The 24787-nt window shown below is 29.5% G+C and overlaps 1 protein-coding gene across 2 annotated transcripts in view; it reads left to right on the plus strand.

Moving 5' to 3' along the window:
- LOC134694915 (krev interaction trapped protein 1-like) overlaps nt 1-24787 on the plus strand; it is a 57621-nt gene that overhangs the window by 16950 nt on the left and 15884 nt on the right. The window contains exons 8-11 of one of the 2 annotated variants that reach the window (XM_063556025.1): nt 15148-15251; nt 15553-15602; nt 16141-16248; nt 20175-20276. In XM_063556025.1, coding sequence (XP_063412095.1) covers nt 15148-15251; nt 15553-15602; nt 16141-16248; nt 20175-20276 — 364 coding nt within the window. Of the gene's footprint in view, nt 1-15147; nt 15252-15552; nt 15603-15627; nt 15678-16140; nt 16249-20174; nt 20277-24787 lie in introns of both variants that reach the window. The other variant, XM_063556024.1, reaches the window with a different exon arrangement.

A 24787-nucleotide genomic window follows, 5' to 3' on the forward strand; every position in this document is an offset into this window, starting at 1 on the left:
ATGTTTATAGTGTTTGATTTGTATGTATTCATTGCACTTTTGTTTTCAAATTAAAATTTTGAAACTGATTATTGTTTTGGTAATAAATTAACCGTAAGTAAAGGAGGAGCAAAAAACCAAAGGGACGTTATATCTCATAAGTAAAAAGTAAATCGACAAAGCCATGGCTAAAAAAGAAACAGACAAACAGACAAACAACAGAACACAAAATACAACACAGAAAAAAACCCTAAAGACTGAGAAACACGAACCCCACCAAAAACCGGGGGTGATCTCAGGTGCTCTGGAAGGGTAAGCGGACCCTGTTCCACATGTGGTACCTTTCATTTAGAAAGATCTAAAACTTAGTCATCATTAATTCTTGTTCATAGAAAGAACCTGTTATTTCTTCGCCTTTTAAATCAATTATTTTATAAGTAAAAGGAATTGTATTTAAAACTTTTTCAATTACAAATATTTCTTTAGTCCAACGAGTAGTATAACCCTTTTCAAATTTACCCTTTTTTTTTGTTATTCTTACTCTATCTCCGACTTTGAATTTAGCTTTTTTAATTTTCTCTTCTTTTTCTGGATATAAATTTTTATACACTGTTAATTCATTTTTTAATTTACTTGCTTCAACAGGTGTCATTTTAATTGAAGAATGTACTGTATTATTATAATTTTTAACTAATTTATCTAATATATCATAATATTTTAAAGTTTCATTAGCAGTAAAGTATTTATACATATGTTGTTTCATTGTTCCTATCCATCGTTCCACTACACTGGATTTTTCTTCATTCTCAGTTGAATATAACTTTATGTTATTATCTTTTAACAATTCTTTTACTTGTCGATTATAAAATTCGGATCCTTTATCTGACCAAATATATATTGGTTTTCTTTCTTTAAATAATGTTTTAAATGCTTCACTCACTGCTACTCCTGTTTTATTTTTCAAAGGGCTTAACCAACCATATTTACTAAAAACATCTATAACTGCTAATAAATATTTATAGTGTTTATTTTGTTTTGAATATGGTTGCATATCTATTAAATCAACTGCCCATGTTTGATCTATTGAATGAACATAAACACGTCTTTTAGGAAAAGATTTTATAACTCTATGATGTAATTCATCTGCTAATTTATTTGTTAGATTTGTTTTAGACATTTTTAAGTAACTAAAATGTTTTCTTAAAAAATGGAGGCAAAAAAGGATAAAATTTTATCCAAGCGAGGAGATTCATATAAACTTGTTTTGACAAAAGAATATAAACATAAAGCAAGTATTTATGTATTTAATTATAAAATTAGTCTAAAGGATGAAAAACAAGAAACATTTACAAATGCTTTTGATCACATGGTAGACTATTCCATAAAAGATTACCCTAATGGAAGAATTAAAATAGTACCTATTCATGAAATCATAATTACTAAACATAAAAGCTGGCCTATAAGAACATATAATACAGTTAAAAAGTTATTCATGGATCAAATGGAAAGATTATTAAATAGTGCTGAAGAATTAAATTTAGAAGAAGTTATTTTTGAAGTTACTATTATACCCAATAAAAGAGGAAAAGGTAAAGCTTTAAAAATATTAGATGTCATAAATAAAAGAAGTATTATCAAAATAAAAAATGATGATACAATATGTTTATCAAGGGCAATTGTAACTTCTTTAGCTTCAAATAAGTTATTAAAAGATTTTACAGATTCTCAATTAAAACACATTAAAGAGGGTAGACCATTACAAAAAAGAGTTGCTGAAGATTTGCATGAACAATCAGGAGTAGAAATAAAAGAAGAAGGAAATGATTTGGAAGATTTAAAAGCTTTTGAAAATTATCTTAATATTAGGATAATTGTTTTTACATCAAATAGTACAGAATATATTGTATATGATGGTAATGAAGAATATAATGACCAAATATATTTATATTATCATGATGAACACTTTGACACTATAACAAATATAACAGGATTTTTAGCTAAACGTAGGTTTTGTAAAGTATGTTTAATTGGTTATACTGAACAACATACATGCAAAGATAACACAGTAACAACTATCAGAAAACAACATATTTGTGATAAATGTAACAAAACATATACAGGTAAAAATCACAAATGTGGTGAAAAAATATGTTTAATATGTTATGAAAAATACACGGAAAGTAATGAAGAACACTTATGTTATATGAAACCATCAGTACCAAAACAAGTAAAAAATAATAAATATATATATTTTGATTTTGAAGCAAATCAAGAAACAGGAATACATATAATGAATTTTTGTATAGCTTACGATTTAGAAAATATTTATTGTTTTAAAAATAACTATGTAAAAGTATTTAAATGTGATTTCAATATTGATAATTTAAACTTGTTAAAATTGGACATAGATGATTGTTTTAGTGATGTAGAAAAAATTAAATATGAAACAAATTCTGTAATAGACAACTTTTGTAAATATTTCATAAGAGATAAATTTAAAGACTACACTTTTATTTCACATTATGGAAAAGGTTATGATATGCAACCGATTTTAGGATACATTGTAAAAAATAAAATTGAACATAACATAATTTCTTCTGGACTAAAATTAACAGCTATATTTATTAAAGGAATAAATTTAATATTCATAGATTCTATAAATTTTACATTATGTGGATTAGCTGCTTTCCCAAAAACATTTGGATTTGTGGGTAACAAAGGTTATTTTCCACATTATTTTAATACAACAGAGAATCAAAAATATGAGGGAATTTATCCTGATAAAGAATATTTTGGTTATAATACTATGACAATTAAAAATAAAGAATTATTTGATGAATGGTATAATAAAGTTAAAGAAAAAGAATTTAAATTCTATAAAGAAATATTTTATTATTGTCTATTGGATGTTTTAATTCTTGCCAAAGGTTGTACCTTATATAGAAAATTATTTTTAAATATAACCAATAATTGTATCGATCCATTTCAATATATTACAATTGCTCAATGTTGTACAAAAATATTTAAAACATTAATGTTGACAAATGAAACAATTGGAATTCACAAAAAGATGACAATTAAAGAAGTACATTCACAAAAATCAATACAATGGTTAGAGTATATTTCTTTAGAATATAATATAATGATTCAACATGCTAAAAGGGGAGGTGAAAAGAAATTATTCATTAATAATAAATGTTATAAAGTCGATGGTTATTATTATGATAGAGAAAATAAAATGCGTAATGTTTATGAATTTTTTGGATGTTATTGGCATGGATGTACAAAATGTTATAGTCCTGAAGAAATATGTAAAAAAGATAGAAATAAAAAAACTATGAAAGAGTTATATGACCAAACTAAAGAAAGACTTAAAACTATTGAAGATTATCTAAAACCAAATGTAAAAATTCATACAATATGGGAATGTGAGTTTGATCAACAAAAATATCCTGAAGTTGATCCACATTTAAAACCTATTGATAAAAGAGATGCATTTTATGGAGGAAGAACAGAAACTATTCAATTATACAATAATCTTTCTGATTTAAAAGGTAGATATGTAGATTTTTGTTCTCTGTATCCATCAGTAAATAAATATTGTAAATATCCTATAGGACATCCTATTACATCTACAGAAATATCTGTAGATGATTATATAAAAAATAATTATTTCGGAATAATGAAATGTAAAATATTACCACCTAAAGGATTGTATCACCCTGTTTTACCTTATAAACAATTAACTAGTGATAATACACATAAATTACTTTTTGGATTATGTAGAACATGTATGAATAAAATATCTTTTAAATGTAAACACATAGATGATCCTACTTTAAATAAACATGATAAAATACATGAAATAAAAAGATGTAAAGAATGTAAAAATATTAAAAATGAAAAATGTATACATTCTGATGAGGAAAGAGTTATAGTAGGTACATGGTCTACAATAGAAATAGATAAAGCAATAGAAAAAGGTTATGAATTACAAAAAATATATGAACTAGAACATTTTGAAAAAACATCTACAGATATATTTAAACTTTATGTAGATACGTTTATGAAATATAAACAAGAAGCTTCAGGATGTAAATGTGATCCTAAATATTGTAAAAATGATTGTAAAAACGATAAAGAATGTAAAACAAAAATACAATACATTATAGATAATACTGCTTATGATCTAGATATTGACAAAGTTAAGTACAATTCAGGATTAAGATTTATAGCTAAAATATGTTTAAATAATTTATGGGGACATTTTGGTATGAGAGATAATTTTACACAAAAAGAATATTGTTTTACTTTAGAACATATAACTAAAATAGTATTTAATGAAAAATATAAAGATATAAGTACTATGATATTAGATGAAGATATTGTTTTAACAGAATATAAAAATAAAGAAGAATACTCTAAACCTAATCCAAGTGTAAATGTTTATATAGCTTTGTTTACAACAGCACATGCTAGATTAAAATTATACGAACTATTGGATATTCTTCAAGAAAGAGTTTTATACATGGATACAGATTCTTGTATTTATAATGATGATGGTTCTGAAGCTTGTAAAAAAATAGAAAGTATGATGGGAAATAAATTAGGAGATTTAACAGATGAAATTGTTTCAAAACATAACGCTAATCATATAAAACAATTTATATCTGCTGGTCCAAAAGATTATTCTATGAAACTAGATACAGAAAAACTAGTTAGCTGTTGTAAAGGTTTTAGATTAAATGCTGAAGTAGAAAAAAAGATTACATTAGATAAAAAAATAAAAATAGTTACTGATGAAAATGAAAAATATGAAACTGTTAAATATAATAATATAAAAATAGGAAAAGATCATCAACTTAAAACAGTTAAACAAGTTAAAGCTTATGATTATATGTTTGATAAAAGAATGGTATATTGTGAAAATGAAAATTTAATTAGAAGTTTTCCTTATGGATATTAAAAAATATATAATTTAAATTTTTATTTTAAAAAATAAAAGACTAAAAAATGATTGAAGCTTATACTGAGAAAGATGATCCTGACGCTAAAGTTATATTAGGAAGAATAATGTTATCAGATTATCAGATATGTTGTTTAAGAGATGATGGAGAATGTCCTTTGACTCCAAAACAAATGGAAGTAATGGAAAAGTTTGATGGTAAAAAGTTATCTAAGTTTCCTCCTGGTTGGGATGCTTTTATTAGACCAGATAAAGTTTATGAATATGTTTTTGAAAAACCATGTCCTGAAATTTCTTTTTAAGAATTTTTTATTTTATTTTATTATTTCTCTATACCCTTAAAAACAGAAAAATTGCAGGAATTAGGGACTCTAATTTTTATCAATTTTTTCTTATTTTTCCAATTTTTCATACAAACGTAAATTGTTTTTATTTTTTATTTTAATTTCCAAACAATAAAACCAGTTAATGTCATACCACCAACAACAAATGCAATCTCTCTATTTTTCTGGTCTTCTGATGGAGTATAAAAATCACTTAATGTAGGTTTAGGTGATAATGAAGTTAATTTTTTATTCGTGACACGATAGTATAGTTTCATTGCCTGGTCAACATCATCAAAAGTCTGAACCGCATGATGTTCCTTTTGTAATTGTTCATTTATAAAATCTAATCTTTGTATTCTTTTTTTATTCCATTCTGATTGTGCTTTTTCTAATTTTTCTATAGCTTTATCATGTCTTATTTTCTCTTCATTTGCATTACTACCCATATGTGAAAATAAATAATTACTCCCTGAAAATGCAAAAGCATTTGTTATTGCCCCACCAAGCATCATTGTTAAAGCACTTGCCATTTTATAAAAACAAAAATTACTTCATAATATCAGCAGGTATAATACCTTGCTTAATCAACATATCTTTTGTTGCCATCGCAAGTAATATATCAATGGATAACATTACAACATCATTCATATTAAAATCCACTTTTGGTGCTGGCCTCCTTAATACCTTTTTACCTATTTCTGCATATCCAACTGTTAACAATGTTTCCACTCCAGCATGATATAACATATTTGCTATTTGTTTTCCGTCTTTTTGAGTTGTCATTTTAATGTACTAAATTTAATTAAATTCAAAAGGATCAATTTCTTTCTTTTGTTTTTCTGGTTTTGTTATTTCTTTAATCATTCTTTCTGGTTTCTTACTTTGGTTGTAAAAAAACAATCCCAATCCAACAATACTTATAGGAAAAAGTACAAATTTGTAATCAACTAGGGAACTGGAGTGTTTCTTGACAGAAGGGATATGTTCGTTTGATTCATAATCTGTTTCTGTATCAGAATCTTTTGTTATTTGTTTGATTTTTGAATTTTCTTTTTTTAATTTTTCCACTTCTTTTTTTCTCAATTCTGCATTTCTTATTCTTACTTCTGCACCTTTCTTACCAGCAGCTACTCTTTTTGGGTCTTTTGGTTTGGGTTTTTTAAATACTTCTTTTTTTTCTTCTTTGTTTTCTTTTTGTTCAGGATTTTCATTCATCATTTTTTATGTCATTTTTTTCATCTTTTTTTTGGAAATCGAGCGAAGCGAGTGGTTCGATATGTCTTGCTGTTGTTAATATTGCAGTAAAAGGAGCAAGATACATTCCATATCTATAGTACAGTTCACAACATGTATTAGTTAAAGCATTATTGATAAAAGGATCTTCCTCTAAGTCTTGTATTAAAATTGGTGGATTAACAACTTTGAAAAACTTTGATACACCCATGACATATAAATTTATAAAAGAGTTTCCTAATGTCTTGGTCATACTAGCTCCCAATTTTGCTTCATATTTACAGTATAGTTTGTTTATTTGTTCTGTTGTCATTTTATCAATATCTGACAGTTGTAATTCTTTACCCAGATATTGTTTACTACTCCCACCAGCAACAACGGATGATAATCTTTCGCGTTTTTTTTCTTGAAGGGAACCGTTCACTTCGCTCGCTTCATCATCAATATTTATGTTTTCCACAATTTGCTCGCTTAATAATTCTTCAGCATTCATTTTATACGTTTCAAAAAACGGATATAATTTATTTTTAACTTTAAAAAAAATAAATACAACATATCCAACCAATGATAAGACTGCAGTGTTTGTTGCAATTGTTAGTATTTCCAACAGCATTGCTTTTTTTTATTGCTTATTTTGGTTAAATTACTTAAGCATTATTTTGCTTATTTTGGTTAAATTACTTAAGAATTACTTATTTTGGTTAAATTACTTAAGAATTACTTAAGCATTACTTAAGCATTACTTAAGTATTACTTAAGCATTACTTGAGAATTGCTAAAAAAATCAATTAAGTAACCAATAATCAGTAGGTTGATCTGTCTTTAATATTAATTTACGATGTTTCTTTTTTTTAAGTTCTTCCTTTATTCTTTGTCTTTCTTCCAAAGTAGGAATAACATCATTTTCTCTTAGACAATTATCAAAACTATCTCTATCTTTTGTGTAGAACATGCATAACCATTTTGTTTGTTCTCTTAGATCTTTTAAAACAGAGTTGTATCTCTGTGAAATGACCCACACTGATTGTTCCGCATGTCTTCCTGAAAATGCAAGCTCGGACAGCATATCTTTTTTCTTTGTTAGTTCTTTTGTTGCACTGCAGTCATCAATGATATATAATGTTGGATGACCAGCATATTTTTTAAAGAACATTCTTAGTAGTTCTTGTAGCTTCTCTTCTTCATTAAGGGAACCGTTCGCTTCTCTCACTTCAACAATAGGATTAACAATTATTAGATTTTTTGTTTTTGGTTTTCTAACATCACCAATCCATTCACGATTTTTGTATGCTTTGTTCCATTGGATGGTTGGACAAAGTATGACTATATATTTGAAAACTCCACTATATTCTCCTTCTAATAAATCAAGAACAAACTCTGTTTTTCCACATCCTGTTTGTCCACATATAATAGCACAATGGGGATATTTTGGTAATTCATAAAGGGAATCGGAGTGTATCTCGCTCCGCTCGTTTGTTTCCATTTTTTAAGGGGAACCGCTAGTAATTAACTTCTTTAAATCTTCCATCTTCAAAATTAATTTGTGCATCTTGTATAACAAACAGATAAACATTTATTAATTTATTTGCTCCTGCTGTTTTAGTTATTTGGATAGTAATACCTTCAGAAGCATTTTCAATTCTTCTACCTGAACCGTGTAATGAGTTGTCATCTGTTGAACGTAAATCTAACCATAATGCATAATTAGTTGTAAGATATTTTTCTAATGTTGTATAGGATAAATTTAAATCCTTTAAAACTTCTTCTGTTGTTTTATTTCTTTTTGAATTTAAAGCAAAGAATTTATTTATTTCATCCCATTGTTGATATGCTTTCATTCCTTGACTGTATAGTTGATTTGGAACACCTTCTATTGTCATTTCTACTTTTGTTATGTTAGGATTATAATAAGTTTCGGTACTTGTTCTTTCAGGATCTTCGAACAACATTAGAATTCCTTTCATACTTCTAGCTGGAACATTTAAATTTATATTCCACAATGTATCAGATTTGTTTTTGGTTATTTTTCTATGTCTTAGTATTCTATCGTACAAAATAACCATCTTACCATTAACTTGTTGTCTTATCTGTCTTGCTAATTCTGCATCAGTAACCATATCAAATTCTAAACAAATGTTTTTGATTGTATAACTTGCAGATGTATCTGTTGATTTAATAACATTGCTATAATTATTAAATGTAAGTTCATATTCAAGTCTATCACCAAGACCTGCTTGATAAAAAGGCATATGAGTTTCTAATAGTTCAAAATCAAGTGGGATACAAAATCTTGCACCATATGCAGTTGCAATTGCTTCATCCCCTATGTTTGATGCTTTATCATCCGCGCCAACTCTGTGTTTTAACATGTTTGTTTCACCAATTCCTTGGTATGCCATATTTAAACGTTCAGATGTAGATTTCCATAAATCAACATAACAATGATAAATATCACTATCATCAATTGACATAATTTCATTTCCACTTATACGAATTGTTGTTTTTTTAACTATTGTTCTTCCTATGTTTTGATATATAGTTGCATTGTCGTCTGTAGATGTGAGTTCTATTTCAAATGCCAATCTGGTTGTTCCAGGAACAATAACATCATTATTGCTTAGATTGGGGAATCTCACTAATAGCTGTTGATTTTGATCAATAGTTGAAGGATTATTTGTTATTGATACACTTTGACGAATACCTTTCACACCACGGGGTTCTCTTATTTTTCTGTAAGGATTTAATTTGTTTCCGTATGCCGACATTTTTAAGGATTAAATTTGTTATAAAAATAATTCAATTATCACTGATACTAGAGTATTGATACATGTAGAATTATCACTCTCACTAACAAACCCTATAATATCTCCAGCCTTAACTTCAAAAGGTATATCAAAGTTATGATAACTGTGTGTGTCACCATTACTTAAACTTATTCCGTAACTATATGTCTTATAATTATTAACAGTTATCATAACATCTATATTATCTGAGTTTGTTCTTAAACTTACTAAACTAATACCCAATATTTGTCCTGGAAAGTTCATTACATAATAACCACCACCACCATCACCAAAATTAAACTTTTGTCTTGCATGTATTGAACCATCAATTCCAGCATTTATACTTATTAATTTTTTGTCTGGTTTATTTTTAATATTACTAACTATATTTTCAACATTTAAAACTCTGATGGTTAGGGCAGCGACACTCCGGCGTAAATCTCTATCCTTAGTATCCCTTGTTCGAAGTTCACTCTTCATATTTAATATTTCCTTTTTTATTTCCGATGTATCTACGTTTTTTTTTTTGACACCAAGTATGCTCATTTTATTAAATAAATTATATAACTTCTAAAACACAATTAATTGGTAAATGATTAATTATCTTGTTATTATTTTCATCTCTTATTTCTAATTTCAATTCTGTTATAACATCATTTACTAAACACTTATATTCCGGATGCTCAAATCTCGCTGTTATAACTTCACCAAACTCTTTATTCTCGACTGGAATAACAGCCAATAATGTACTTGGCTTACCATCAAGATAATTATGAGAAGTGCTAACTTGTTCCAAATGGATATATAATGATTTATGGATAGCAAAATCCACAAATTTGTTTCCATAATGTAATTCATTAGGTTCGAATTTACGTTTATTATTAAATCCTAACATATTTCCCAAACCCTTACTTATCTTTAACTCAGTAGTAGTGTTTAATGAAGCGATACCATTTGCTTCATTTACGGATAATACAATATTTTCTTTTTGAAATTCATCCACTATTTGTTGAAAACTATAATAACCATTCATAATCCTTTGTTGTTCCTCTCCGGTTTTTGTTATAAACCCATGATAAACATTATACCAACCTATACTGTATCTTATAAATTTCAAACCAATACGTTTATTTCCATTTCTGTTATTTATGTATTGTTCTAAGTTTATTGTATTATCAATATTTGAAATAGTATGAAACATTTTTAATATAAAAAAATGATAACAAAAGAATTTAAATATAATCCTAATGTTTCATATAATCCAGGTATTAAATATTCTGAAAAAGATCATCAATTAAAAACAAATCTTGTAAATCAAACAATATTTGTAAATCAAAAAGAGAACTTTAAAACATCTTTTCCTGATTTATTTCAAAACTATCAAAACCCATCAATACACACTAACGAACCATGGAATGCCTGGATTCATTCTTCATTTGATTGGTGGCAATGTCAGTTAAATTTTGCAGTTTGGTGTGCAAGTACAGGATGTGGTGTTTCTTATAATGATCATATACAAAATACTTCAAATCTTACAAAGTCTTTTTATATGTTTCATTTATATTATTGTATTGCCAGAATTTTAAAAGAACTTAAATCACCTTTACCAACAGATTCTTCTTTTTGTTATTACAAGAACCCATATGACAAAGCTGTATATCAAAAAATATGTGATGAATTTAATATTTCTCCAAATACAGATTGGAGACAAAAACTAGAATCATCATGTCAAGGATTAGGAAGTTTTGAGCAATATTATAAACCAAGTGGTGAATATAGACAAAATCATAAAAAGGATGGTCCATTCTTTAATATTCATGATAAATTGTATCATGAAAAAGATATAAGTATGGCTTGGACAACATTTATTTTAGATAACTCTAATGGGTTTACACAAGCAGGTATTGAACGTATTAATGAAAGTATTAAAATTTATGTATGGGCTTTGTTAGGTGCACAATCTCAAACAAAAACAGAAATTTTAAAAGTAGGAACAGGATTTGATGCACAAAAACAATTCTTAGCAAATGTACAAGATGTAATAAATAGTCCTATCGATTTACCCACCCAGATATCGAATTATGAAAATGTTTTAAAATATGCAAGAAGTAAAGTTGATTATGCTTATGGGCTTGGTTTATATATGTCTCCCAGTGATATGGTTTTACAAATTGGAAGTATTGTTGGTTATAATAATAAAATTATAATTGCAACAGAAAATCAAACACTTGGGTTAAATGATGATTTAAATAATAAAAATTTTGATCATGTTGATTTTAAACCAAAAAAACCTGTAAAACCACAAGAACCTATAAAACCTGAAAAGCCTAAAGAACCAAAAATAGATCCAATAAAAAAAATTGAACATGAAGATCATGAAGATAATAAACAAGCAATAATATTTGTAAGTATTGTAATAGGATTTACAGCACTTTATTTTTTCAAATAATCTCTAGCAGCAGTAAACAATAAACTAACAACTAAAATAAGCAATGCCCATAAGTTGTTTGCAAACCAATTAACTACGTCTTTTGTTGCAGACAATAACCAAGAAACAATAGAACCTATAATACCTGGTAATGCAGCTGCTAATTTTCCTGCAAGAAAAGATAATAATTTTCCAAGATTTTTTAATTGTTTTTTTATCCAGTCTTGTACACCACCACCTTTTGATGGAGGAGAAGGAGAAGGAGAAGGAGAACCAGTAAATGCTTCAACAATAACACCAATAATCATTCCAAAAGCAGTTAAAACACTAACTATTGTTATTCCTTGTTCTCTGAATAATGTTCTTATTCTTTCACCTAATGTTCTGTCTTCGTTTAAAATTTTATGTATTGTTTGTTTAAATCTATCTAATTGACTACGTAGTTTTTCTCTATTAATATTAATTACTTCTATTCTTGCACTTCTCTCAGATTCCAACTCTCTCATTCGACTACTTATTCTTTTTATTTGAAATTTTAAATTGTCTTCTTTAGCTTGTTTTAATTTGGCATTTTCTTTTGCTAAGTTTTTATTTGTTTCATTCAGTTTTGCTAATTCATTTGCAATCTCTTCCTTTACTGATGTCATTGCACTGATTATTCCATCCATCTCTCTTTTTGTCATTTCTGTTTGTGTTTCATTATCTACTAAAGATGTTCCTTGTTCAATAAATGAAGTTTCTATTTCTTTCACATATGTTTCTGCATTACTTGCTGTTTCTAATAATTCTTGTCCTTCTTCTTGTGTAGATATTTCTTGTAATGGAATTTCTATATTATCGAGTTCACGAATTGGTGCTTTTATCTTTTTTTGAAAATCTTGAAACACTGATCTACCTTCTTTTAAATAATCAGATATTTTATAATCATCTACACCTAAAACATCCCTGACAAAATTAACACGGTATTCTTTTTGAAGAGTACTAAATTTATAAAACTTTAATACTCCTTTTTGGTAATATGTTAATGCAATATCATTACCTTTTTCATCTTTTACATATAAGATTTGTCTTTCATTATGATCTTCCCTAACAAAAAAACCTACTTCATTACGTGTAGTTTCACCATTTTTTTTATAAAATTGTTTAATCATTTTTTTTGTAGTTTCTTTTTTACGAATTTTAGCATCATTTTCTGATAAATCTCTTGTTACTTCAATTTCTTTATTTATATACTTTTGAAACTCTTCATCATTTTGAACAGACGTTTCTTCTTCTTCTTTATCATAATCATTATCAAACTCATAACCTCCTTCAGCCATTTTATTCATCTAAAATATTAGATAATAAACAATAAAAAGAACCTGTTAAAAACAACTTAAGATAAAAATAATTAAATTTTTTATTTAACATTATTTTTACATTTTTTACTAATTTTTCTTTTGTTTCTTCATCCATTTATTTAATTAAAAATTGATTCATAGTTTGGTGGATTTCCCACGTTCACATAGTGGTGATTTTCAACTAAAGTTATTTTGTTTATAAAAATTATAGATTTTCCATTTTTTTTTTTATTTCATTTCTTACTCTATTTTCTGTTTCTTCTATAATTTTTCTTCTTTCATCTTCTGGTAAACTTTTTGAAGTTTTTAAATTTGCCATTTTTAAATTTTTTTTCATCTCATTAAATTTTTCTAGTTCTTCTAAAATAAGTTTAAATTCTTCTTCACTTATTTTATTGTCAGTTAAAGATCTAGAAATTAAATCTTTAATACTATTTAATTTACACTCTGCTAAAGTTTTTATTTCATAATGTTTTTTAGCTTTTGAAGTAAGCTTTCTTCTTATTAATTTTATTACACCCCCAACACTACCGCATGCGACTGCTGTAATCTGTAATGGTAATAAAATAGGAATAGCAATACCTATACCTGCAGAAATAACTGATGCTGAAATTAAAGTTGTATCTATTCCATCTGTAAAGTTTACTCCTCTTTTATATTTTTTATATAAAGAATTTCTTTTGTCTCTTTCATTTTTTAAAGAATTTTCTATTTCTGAAATTTTTTGTAATCTATAGTTTTGTCCATCTTCTATAGGTAATTCTGGATATAAATTAGGAGCTGTAGGTTGTTTCATTTTTTTAAGTAAAAATTGATTTTTTTATTTTTCTCTTAAATCCCACAGAATTCTTTCTCTGTCAGTTCTCCCGGGTTTTTTTATTTATTTTTTTTTGGAATTTTTTTGTTGTTTTTTGGGTGTTTTTATTGTTGGTTTTTTTCCCAAAGTAAAAAAAAAAATTTTTTGGGAGTAAGAAAATTTGGTGTTTTTTGGGGTGTTTTTTTGCTTTTTTATAAAAATTTAGGGCTCTTTTACTTGAAATGAGGGTAATTTTTTGGGGGTCAAATTTTTTTTTTTTTTTGGAGGGGGTGTATAGGTGTGTGATATTGTGTCATAAACATGTCACCTAAAGAAAACAGTAACATAGTCAAATGCTTAATAAACATATTTGATTTGTCAAAAATTCTAATCAAAATCAAGCCCAGCATGAAATTATTTTTTCCCTCATGCACGAGCAAGATGAGGATATAAAATGAACACTTTATCATACCAGCATATCAATACCGGAAATCTGACTTTCATCGATCAAAACTATTTTTTATGAGATTTAAAAGACCAAAAGATGTACAGTTGAGTTATTAAAGATTAAATGGGTATAATCCTGATTGCGGTTGTAGTTCTGTCACTGCTATTAAAGTATTCTCAAATTTGGCTTATTCAATATATTTTCTAGATCATATCAGTAGTCAAACATTCCGATGGGGATCTGTCCACGTCTTGATTTGGACAATGGTTGTTTTATTTCGTTGGACACTTAAATTCATGGATAAAGTCATCCACGAAAAACACGAAAATTGGTACCCCACGAATAAAAGTACTTTCACAGTACATTAATAGATACATAAGAAGATGTGGTATGAGTGCTATAATGACAACTCTCCGTCCAAGACACAATTTGTTAAAGTAAACCATTATATTTCAAAGCAAGGTCTTCAACACAGAGCCTTTGCTCACACTGAACAGCAAGTTACAAAGAGCACCAAAAAATACTAGTGCAAAACGACAACCAATGAACGTCAGGTGTTTTTTCAAGTATTTTCAAAAAGCACCACAGAGTTCAGAATATTCAACATATATAGCATCAGAATAAAAAATTTTGAGAAAAAAATATTTATTCAGATAGTATCATTGTTCTCATGGTGCTAAGAGCATACAAAGGCACCTTGTGGGGATCACTGCATGATTAATTTGAATAAAAAAAAAAATCCTAATATTCTGACGAATATAAATGAGATGAAATGTTTCGACAGAAACAATTATTAATGCCAAAAAATAAAATGTCCAAACTTCTTTGAGTTTAAATTTCATTTCTAGGTGTGGTTTTGGAGATGTTGTTAAATTTTTATTGGAGTATGGCTGCTCACCGAACTTAGAGACTCATCAACATTCCACACCACTACACTTAGCAGTAGAGAAAGGTCATGTACAGGTTGTTGAAGTGTTGCTTAGTTACCCAGATACTAATGTGGTAAGTTACCATGGCAACAAAAAAAGTCATGTACAGGTTGTAGAAGTGTTACTTAGTTACCCAGATACTAATGTGGTAAGTTACCGTGACAACATAGAAAGGTCATGTACATGTTGATGTAGTATTGCTAAGTTACCCAGATACAAATTTGGTAAGTTACCGTAACAACAAAAAAGTTCATGTACAGGTTGTTGAAGTGTTGCTAAGTTACCCAGATACCAATGTGGTAAGTTACCGTGACAACATAGAAGGTCATGTACAGGTTGTTGAAGTGTTGCTAAGTTACCCAGATACCAATGTGGTAAGTTACCGTGACAACATAGAAGGTCATGTACAGGTTGTAGAAGTGTTGCTAAGTTACCCAGATACTAATGTGGTAAGTTACCGTGACAACAAAATAAGTCATGTACAGGTTGTTGAAGTGTTGCTTAGTTACCCAGATACCAATGTGGTAAGTAACCGTGACAACAAAAAAGGTCATGTGCAAGTTGTTGTAGTGTTACTTAGTTACCCAGATACGAATGTGGTAAGTTACCATGGCAACAGAGTTCATGGACAGTGGACACAGAGGTGCACCTAAATAGTTGTATTAAAATCAAAAATTGATTTATTTCTTTTCCTTTACCTTGGCATCCTTCAACAAGTATCCACTCTTTAGTATATTTCTGTTAAAGCAACTGGCAAAACAGGTCATAAAAATATTACATTCTCTAAAATAAATTATTTTAGTTTATAGCGATTAACATGTATCAAACAATAGATTCTCATACATTGACTGTAAAATTTCTATTTCAGAATATTTTAGACAGTAGGGGTCAGATTGTTATTTTCTTTTTCAGAATGCTTTAGATAGTAATGGTCAAACAGCCTTTGATAAATGTGATCCATACAGCTACAACGAACATCAAAATATATCTGTAATGTTAAAGACGGCCATTAATAAACTGGTAAGTTGTCATGACAACCAGTCATTGAACATCAAAATATATCTGTAATGTAAAAGACGGCCATTAATAAATTGGTAAGTTGTCATGACAACCAGTCATTGAACATCAAAATATATCTGTAATGTTACACAAGGCCATTAATAAACTGGTAAGTTGTCATGAGAACCAGTCATTGAACATCAAAATATATCTGTAATGTTAAAGACGGCCATTAATAAACTGGTAAGTTGTCATGACAACCAGTCATTGAACATCAAAATATATCTGTAATGTTAAAGACGGCCATTAATAAACTGGTAAGTTGTCATGACAACCAGTCATTGCAAATAAAAAATATATCTGTAATGTTAAAGACAACCATTAATAAACTGGTAAGTTGTCATGACAACCAGTCATTGAACTTCAAAATATATCTGTAATGTTAAAGATGGCCATTAACAAACGTTAATACATTTAGTGATAAATATGTATTCTATATATAATGATATTATGAATTATATTTGAGCTTGAAAGATGCTATTGTACATTCAAATTTCCTTTTGATATAGAAATAGATACAATATTTCTGATCTGTTATTTGGTTTCAATAATCATAATTATCTTGCAAAAGACTTGTTGCAAGGGACATATAAATGCTAGAAGTCCAGCTGGCAGGCCTTGTTAGTGCTCACACATGCACAATTCTTGCCAGATTTTTATAAAACTGATACCAAAGGTTTATATCAGCAATGTCTTGGTTGAGTTTAAAAATCAGTGTCAACCAATTATTTCTAAAGAGTTTTGCCCATAGGATGTAGTAATTATATGGAAAATTACATCATTATAGATCTCGTTTGTTCATTTTTTGCCAGATTTTTATGAAACTTGTATCATAGGTTTATATTAGCAATGTCTTGTATGAAAACAACCCATGCCAAATAAAAGCAACCAACATCATATTAATTCCAATCAAGATTTAAAAATTATAATCTCTGAATCCCAAATTAATCAACACTTTTTTTTGCCATTGTTCATGTACTTCATTCAAATAAATATTCTTTTTAAAAAATCATTCTATCCATTTAAAAAATGAAGTTGATGATATATATTATTTAAAATAATGACATATATGTACAATAATGATTTAGATTTGCTTACAACTATATGTGCTACTGTGGATTCATTAATATTCATTGGATACCAAATTTTGTGGACTTCGTGGGTACAGGGGAGCAACGCATATAAATGTTTAACAACATACCCGTAGCCAGAGGGGTTCTGGGGGTTTCGGACCAACCCCCCCATTGAAACCAAATAAGCACTGTTAAAGTCAACGTTCTGTTCAAAATTGTGACTGTTAAAGTCGAGTTCATGGGTCCAAATCCCCCCCCCCCCTGGAAATTCCTTGCAATGGACCTGAGCAAGTTACAAGTTTTCTAACGTAATGTATGCAGACTTTGGCAAAACACGAAATTTAATATCCACAAATATGCAATTTTTCCTCAAACCATGAAAAAAAGTAATATCACAAAAATACTGAACTCCAAGGAAAATTGAAAACGGAAACTCCCTAATCAAAAGGCAAAATAAAATGATAAAACACATCAAACGAAAGGACAACAAATGCCATATTCCTGACTCGGTACAGACATTTTCAAATGTAAAAAAATGGTAGATTTAACCTGGTTTTATAGCACTAAACGTCTCACTTGTATGACAGTTGCATCAAATTCCATAATATTTATAACGATGCGTGTATAAAACAGACATAATAGGTAAAATAGACAAAATATAGTCAAAATATGGGTACAGCAATAATCACTATTTCACAAACTCAAAACAAACAAATATTTAACAAAAACATTGAATTTTGGTACCCACAAAAAAAAAAAGGATGTTGTTATAACTGATTTCATTTTGAATTTGATGCTACCCTCCATATAACTAAACAATTTTAACCGATGTTTTATTTTTAGCTTTTCTCATCACTTGGCGTCCGGCTTCGTCCGGCGTCGTTGTCCTGCGTCCGGCATTAACTTTTACAAAAATCTTCTCCTCTGAAACTACTAGGCCAAATTTAACCAAACTTGGCCACAATCATCATTGGGGTATCTAGTTTAAAAATTGTGTCCGGTGACCCCGCCAACTAACCAAGATGGCCGCCATGGCTATAAATAGAACATAGGGGTAAAATGCAGTTTTTGGCTTATAACTCAAAAACCAAAGCATTTAGGGCAAATCTGACATGGGGTTATATTGTTAATCAGGTTAAGATCTATCTGCCCTGAAATTTTCAGATGAATCTGACATTCAGTTGTTAGGTTGCTGCCCCTGAATTGGTAATTTTAAGGAAATTTTGTTGTTTTTGGTTATTATCTTGAATATTATTTTAGATAGAGATAAACTGTAAAAAGCAATAATGTTCAGCCAAGTAAGATCTACAAAAAAGTCAACATGACCAAAATGATCAGTTGACCACTTTAGGAGTTATTGCCCTTTATAGTCAATTTTTAACCATTTTTCGTAAATCTTAGTTATCTTTTAGAAAAATCTTCTCCCCTGAAACTGCTGGGCCAAATTATTTGAAACTTGGCCACAATCATCATTGGGGTATCTAGTTTAAAAATTGTGTCCAGTGACCTGGCCATCAAACCAAGATGGCCACCACGGCTAAAAATAGAACATAGGGGTAAAATGCAGTTTTTGGCTTATAACTCAAAAACCAAATAATTTAGAGAAAATCTGACATGAAGTAAAATTGTTAATCAGGTCAAGATCTATCTGCCCTGAAATTTTCAGATGAATTGGACAACCTGTTTTTGGGTTGCGGCCCCTGAATTGGTAATTTTAAGGAAATTTTGCTGTTTTTGGTTATTATATTGAATATTATTATAGATATAGGTAAACTGTAAACAGCAATAATGTTCAGCAAAGTAAGATCTACAAATAAGTCAACATGAACGAAATGGTCAATTGACCCCTGTAGGAGTTATTGACCTTTGTAGTCAATTTTCAATCTGCTTCCTTTGTTTAATATTCACATAGACCAAGGTGAGCGACACAGGCTCTTTAGAGCCTCTAGTTTAAGTTTTACTTTCAGTGAATATCAAATATATTTCTTTTAATTTCAAAAATCTATTAAAATAAATATTGAATGCTGTACATGTGTTTTTAAAAATTTATAAAAAGACGAAACCAAGTGACCATCACATTTTAGCAAAACACGCTTTCGCATTATATGCTAAAAGGGGTATACACTTGCTTTCATTTTATATATTACAAAAATGGTATTGAAGTCTGTTTTTAAGATTTTTTGTGCTCATCTTACTTCTTAAAGACATGATTTGAAATTCTTAGTTTAAATAATATTTCTTAATGAAAAATGTCAAGACAATTATTACAATGTTACATATTGTTCAAATATGGGATTTGGAAACAAGCGTCTAAAAACTTTTATAAATCCGTCTCCCACGGAAGCACCATCATTAATTCTTCACATAACTCTTTGAATCATTTCATCAGTGATTTCAATTACTATTGATTTTGTATGGGGACAGGTTATTTTATTGTACTGTGGATTCATTAGTTTCTTGGGGACCAGTTTTTGTGGATTGAGGAAAACTTACATTTTCATGGATATTTGATTTCCTGGTTTTAGAAAAAGTCTGCGTTTAATCATACAGCAAATTTGCGATTCGTTGAACATTTAAATTCATGGTTTTCCCGTACCAACTTAATCTGTGAAAAATTGGTGTCCAATGATTAATAAAGAATCCACAGTATTTGTTTTGGTTTTGTTTGTTATTTTTTTTTGGGGGGGGGGGGGGGGGGGGGGTCAATGTGGGAGGGGTGTAGATCTAATTAATTGAGATATCACAGATTTGATTAATTGTTCTATAATTATGACAAACAATTTGATTTTTAATTTTTTTTTATTTTTAATACAGAGTCAAATAACAATATATATCATGGATGGTACAAAAAAGATTCTAAAATTACCAAGTGGGAGTGAAACGACAGTTGAACAGCTAAACAGACAGCTTCTAAGGGTAAGTAAAATGATTTAAACAGTTTTGCAGTCATATTTTTGTGAGGGTAAGTAAGGTAATTAGAACAGCTGAATATACAGAAAAGAAGAAGAAGTGAACTACTGAGAGTAAGTAAAATGATTGGAACAGCTAAACAGTTGATTTTTACCTCACCTGGCACAAAGGGCCAAGTGAGCTTATCTCATCACTTGGGGTGATTCGTTGTCCATTTACTTTTATTCTGACATTACTAGGCCAAATTTAACCATACTCGACCACAATCATCATTTGGGTTTATAGTGTAAAATATGTGTCTGGTGACCTAACTTGCCAACCAACATGGCTGCCATGGCTAAAAATAGAATATTTTGGTTAAATGCAAGTACTGTCTATTATCTTGAAAACTGCTCTAGATAGAGAAAATGTGATACGGATAGAATTATTTACAATATTGAGATCTTCCTATTGTCTTTTAAATCAAAACTGTCAGACAATTTTTATAGGAGTTATTGCCCTTGAAATGTAAATTTTTACCAGTTGTTTGCATTATTGCATAATGCCTTAACAACTAAAATAGAGAACAAGAAAATCAAGATCTACTATAAACAAATTTTACCAATTTTGGGTTTTTGCCTTTAATCTCAAAACTTTTAATAAAAAGTTAGAAACTTTAAAAATTAGCAAACAATAATTTAAGGTAAACAGTAAGGGATTCTGAGCCATTATAAATTGCAATCAAGCAAGCACTCCTTTCTCATGTCTCACCACTTCTCCCTTCCTGTCAGATTGTACACCAGACGTTTTTTTCCCTCTGATACCTGGCTGAGAACAACAGTTGCATAATGCTTTTAAAAATTGTTTCCATGACGATCGATTTGAAAAAACGTATATTATAGGGTTAAAACAAGCATCTAAAAGTTCTAGGAATGTTAATATTTCAATGAAAAAAACGTGCATGCTAGTTCTCATGCACATAAAGTAAAGCACAAACAGAGGAAAGAGAGCAGGAATGAAATTGATAGCAAATGTCACTATTAAGACAAATGCAGTTTTTGTCATTTTTATGTTTTTCCTGGTTTCGCTGGCCAGGAATTCTTTACAAATTTTATTCCTTTTGATTAGACCAACTGCCATGGCAACACTTGTGGAAACAACAATTGTAAAAGGTATCAACTGTTGTAATGTGAAATTTATCAATAAAAAGTGATGGGGGAGGTTCACACCACATGCACGAAACAAAGTGATGGCCGGTGTCAGTATGGTATTAATCAAAACAACTATACCTATGCCTATTGATGTGTACGTTTTTCTCCACGATGTTTTATACCACATGGGTTTCAATATGATTAATGATCTCTCGATACCTATCAGGCTCATAGCGCCATTACGCAGACCACTAGACCATTGGACAAACAGTGTGACAAAATGCACCTTAATTCCAATCAGACTTAGATTTTTAAAAACTATAAAATACACAAAGAGAAGGATATTGAAGATCAACAAACACGGTATTGTAATAGATAGTGATTTTATCTTGCGTTTGAGTATCATGACCAAAAATAGAACATTGCAAACTATTTTGAATGCTGATATTCCACATTCATTGTAGTTAAAAATAGATGTAACATAGCTGACTGATTCTACTGATATTCTAAGCTCTATTATGTGCCTGAATGTAAAGACACTAATACAAATGTATGTCTGGGTTACATTCGATATTCCAATATCATCCCTAAGAAGGGTGTGGTTAGTTTTTGAAAAGTTTGTCTGTTCCTGGGAATGGGCGTGGCGATTGGTATTGCCTGATTGATTGAAGGTGAAGTTGTTGTTATGATCAATGTTACCTGTTTGATTGAAGGTGAAGTTGCCATTAGGAAAAGTTGACTGATCTTTGAAGTTGTTGTTATGATCAATGTTGCCTGATTGATTGAAGGTGAAGTTGTTGTTATGATCAATGTTACCTGTTTGATTGAAGGTGAAGTTGCCATTAGGAAAAGTTGACTGATCTTTGAAGTTGTTGTTATGATCAATGTTGCCTGATTGATTGAAGGTGAAGTTGTTGTTATGATCATTGTTGCCTGTTTTATTGAAGGTGAAGTTGTTGTTATGATCAATGTTACCTGTTTGATTGAAGGTGAAGTTGCCATTAGGAAAAGTTGACTGATCTTTGAAGTTGTTGTTATGATCAATGTTGCCTGATTGATTGAAGGTGAAGTTGTTGTTATGATCAATGTTACCTGTTTGATTGAAGGTGAAGTTGCCATTAGGAAAAGTTGACTGATCTTTGAAGTTGTTGTTATGATCAATGTTGCCTGTTTGGTTGAAGGTGAAGTTGCTGTTATGATCAATGTTACCTGTTTGATGAAAGGTGAAGTTGTTGTTATGATCAATGTTGCCTGTTTGATTAAAGGTGAAGTTGTTGTTGTGATCATTGTTGCCTGTTTGATTAAAGGTGAAGTTGTTGTTGTGATCAATGTTGCCTGTTTGATGAAAGGTGAAGTTGTTGTTATGATAATTGTTACCTGTTTTATTGAAGGTGAAGCTGTTGTTATGATCAATGTTGCCTGTTTGATTAAAGGTGAAGTTGTTGTTATGATCATTGTTGCCTGTTTGATGAAAGGTGAAGCTGTTGTTATGATCAATGTTACCTGTTTGATGAAAGGTGAAGTTGTTGTTATGATCATTGTTGCCTGTTTGATGAAAGGTGAAGTTGTTGATATGATCATTGTTGCCTGTTTGATTAAAGGTGAAGTTGTTGTTATGATCAATGTTGCCTGTTTGATGAAAGGTGAAGTTGTTGTTATGATCATTGTTGTCTGTTTGATTAAAGGTGAAGTTGTTGTTATGATCAATGTTACCTGTTTGATTGAAGGTGACGTTGTTGTTATGATCAATGTTGCCTGTTTGATTAAATGTGAAGTTGTTGTTATGATCAATGTTACCTGTTTGATTGAAGGTGACGTTGTTGTTATGATCAATGTTGCCTGTTTGATTGAAGGTGAAGCTGTTGTTGTGATCATTGTTGCCTGTTTTATTGAAGGTGACGTTGTTATTATGATCATTGTTGCCTGTTTGATTGAAGGTAAAGTTGTTGTTATGATCATTGTTGCCTGTTTGATAAAAGGTGAAGTTGTTGTTTTGATCAATGTTACCTGTTTGATGAAAGGTGAAGTTGTTGTTATGATAATTGTTACCTGTTTGATGAAAGGTGAAGTTGTTGTTATGATCAATGTTGCCTGTTTGATTAAAGGTGAAGTTGTTGTTATGATCAATGTTGTCTGTTTGATTGAAGGTGAACTTGTTGTTATGATCAATGTTGTCTGTTTGATTAAAGGTGAAGTTGTTGTTATGATCATTGTTGTCTGTTTAATGAAAGGTGAAGTTGTTGTTATGATCAATGTTACCTGTATGATGAAAGGTGAAGTTGTTGTTATGGTCAATGTTGCCTGTTTGATTAAAGGTGAAGCTGTTGTTATGATCAATGTTGCCTGTTTGATAAAAGGTGAAGTTGTTGTTATGATCAATGTTGCCTGTTTGATTAAAGGTGAAGTTGTTGATATGATCAATGTTTCCTGTTTGATGAAAAGTGAAGTTGTTGTTATGATCAATGTTGTCTGTTTGATTAAAGGTGAAGTTGTTGTTATGATCATTGTTGCCTGTTTTATTGAAGGTGAAGTTGTTGTTATGATCAATGTTGCCTGTTTGATTGAAGGTGAAGTTGTTGTTATGATCAATGTTGCCTGTTTGATTGAAGGTGAAGTTGTTGTTATGATCAATGTTGTCTGTTTGATTAAAGGTGAAGTTGTTGTTATGATTAATGTTGCCAGTTTGATTAAAGGTGAAGTTGTTGTTATGATCATTGTTGTCTGTTTGATTAAAGGTGAAGTTGTTGTTATGATCAATGTTGCCTGTTTGATTAAAGGTGAAGTTGTTGTTATGATCAATGTTGCCTGTTTGATTAAAGGTGAAGTTGTTGTTATGATCAATGTTGTCTGTTTGATTAAAGGTGAAGTTGTTGTTATGATCATTGTTGCCTGTTTGATTAAAGGTGAAGTTGTTGTTATGATTAATGTTGTCTGTTTGATTAACGGTGAAGTTGTTGTTATGATCATTGTTGCCTGTTTGATTAAAGGTGAAGTTGTTGTTGTGATCAATGTTGCCTGTTTGATTAACGGTGAAGTTGTTGTTATGATTAATGTTGCCTGTTTGATTAAAGGTGAAGTTGTTGTTATGATCAATGTGCCTGTTTGATTAACGGTGAAGTTGTTGTTATGATCACTGTTGCCTGTTTGATTAAAGGTGAAGTTGTTGTTATGATCACTGTTGCCTGTTTGATTAAAGGTGAAGTTGTTGTTTTAATCAATCTTGCCTGTTTGATTGAAGGTGAAGTTGTTGTTATAATGAAGGCTGTACCTTTACCTATAATGGTTTACTTTTATAATTTGTTGCTTGGATGGAGAGTTGTCTCATTGGCACTCACACCACATCTTCCTATATCTATACAACAGAAACATAAGATAAAAAATTAAAAC

Source organism: Mytilus trossulus, chromosome 13 (genome assembly GCF_036588685.1).
Source record: "Mytilus trossulus isolate FHL-02 chromosome 13, PNRI_Mtr1.1.1.hap1, whole genome shotgun sequence".
Lineage (NCBI taxonomy): Eukaryota > Metazoa > Mollusca > Bivalvia > Mytilida > Mytilidae > Mytilus > Mytilus trossulus.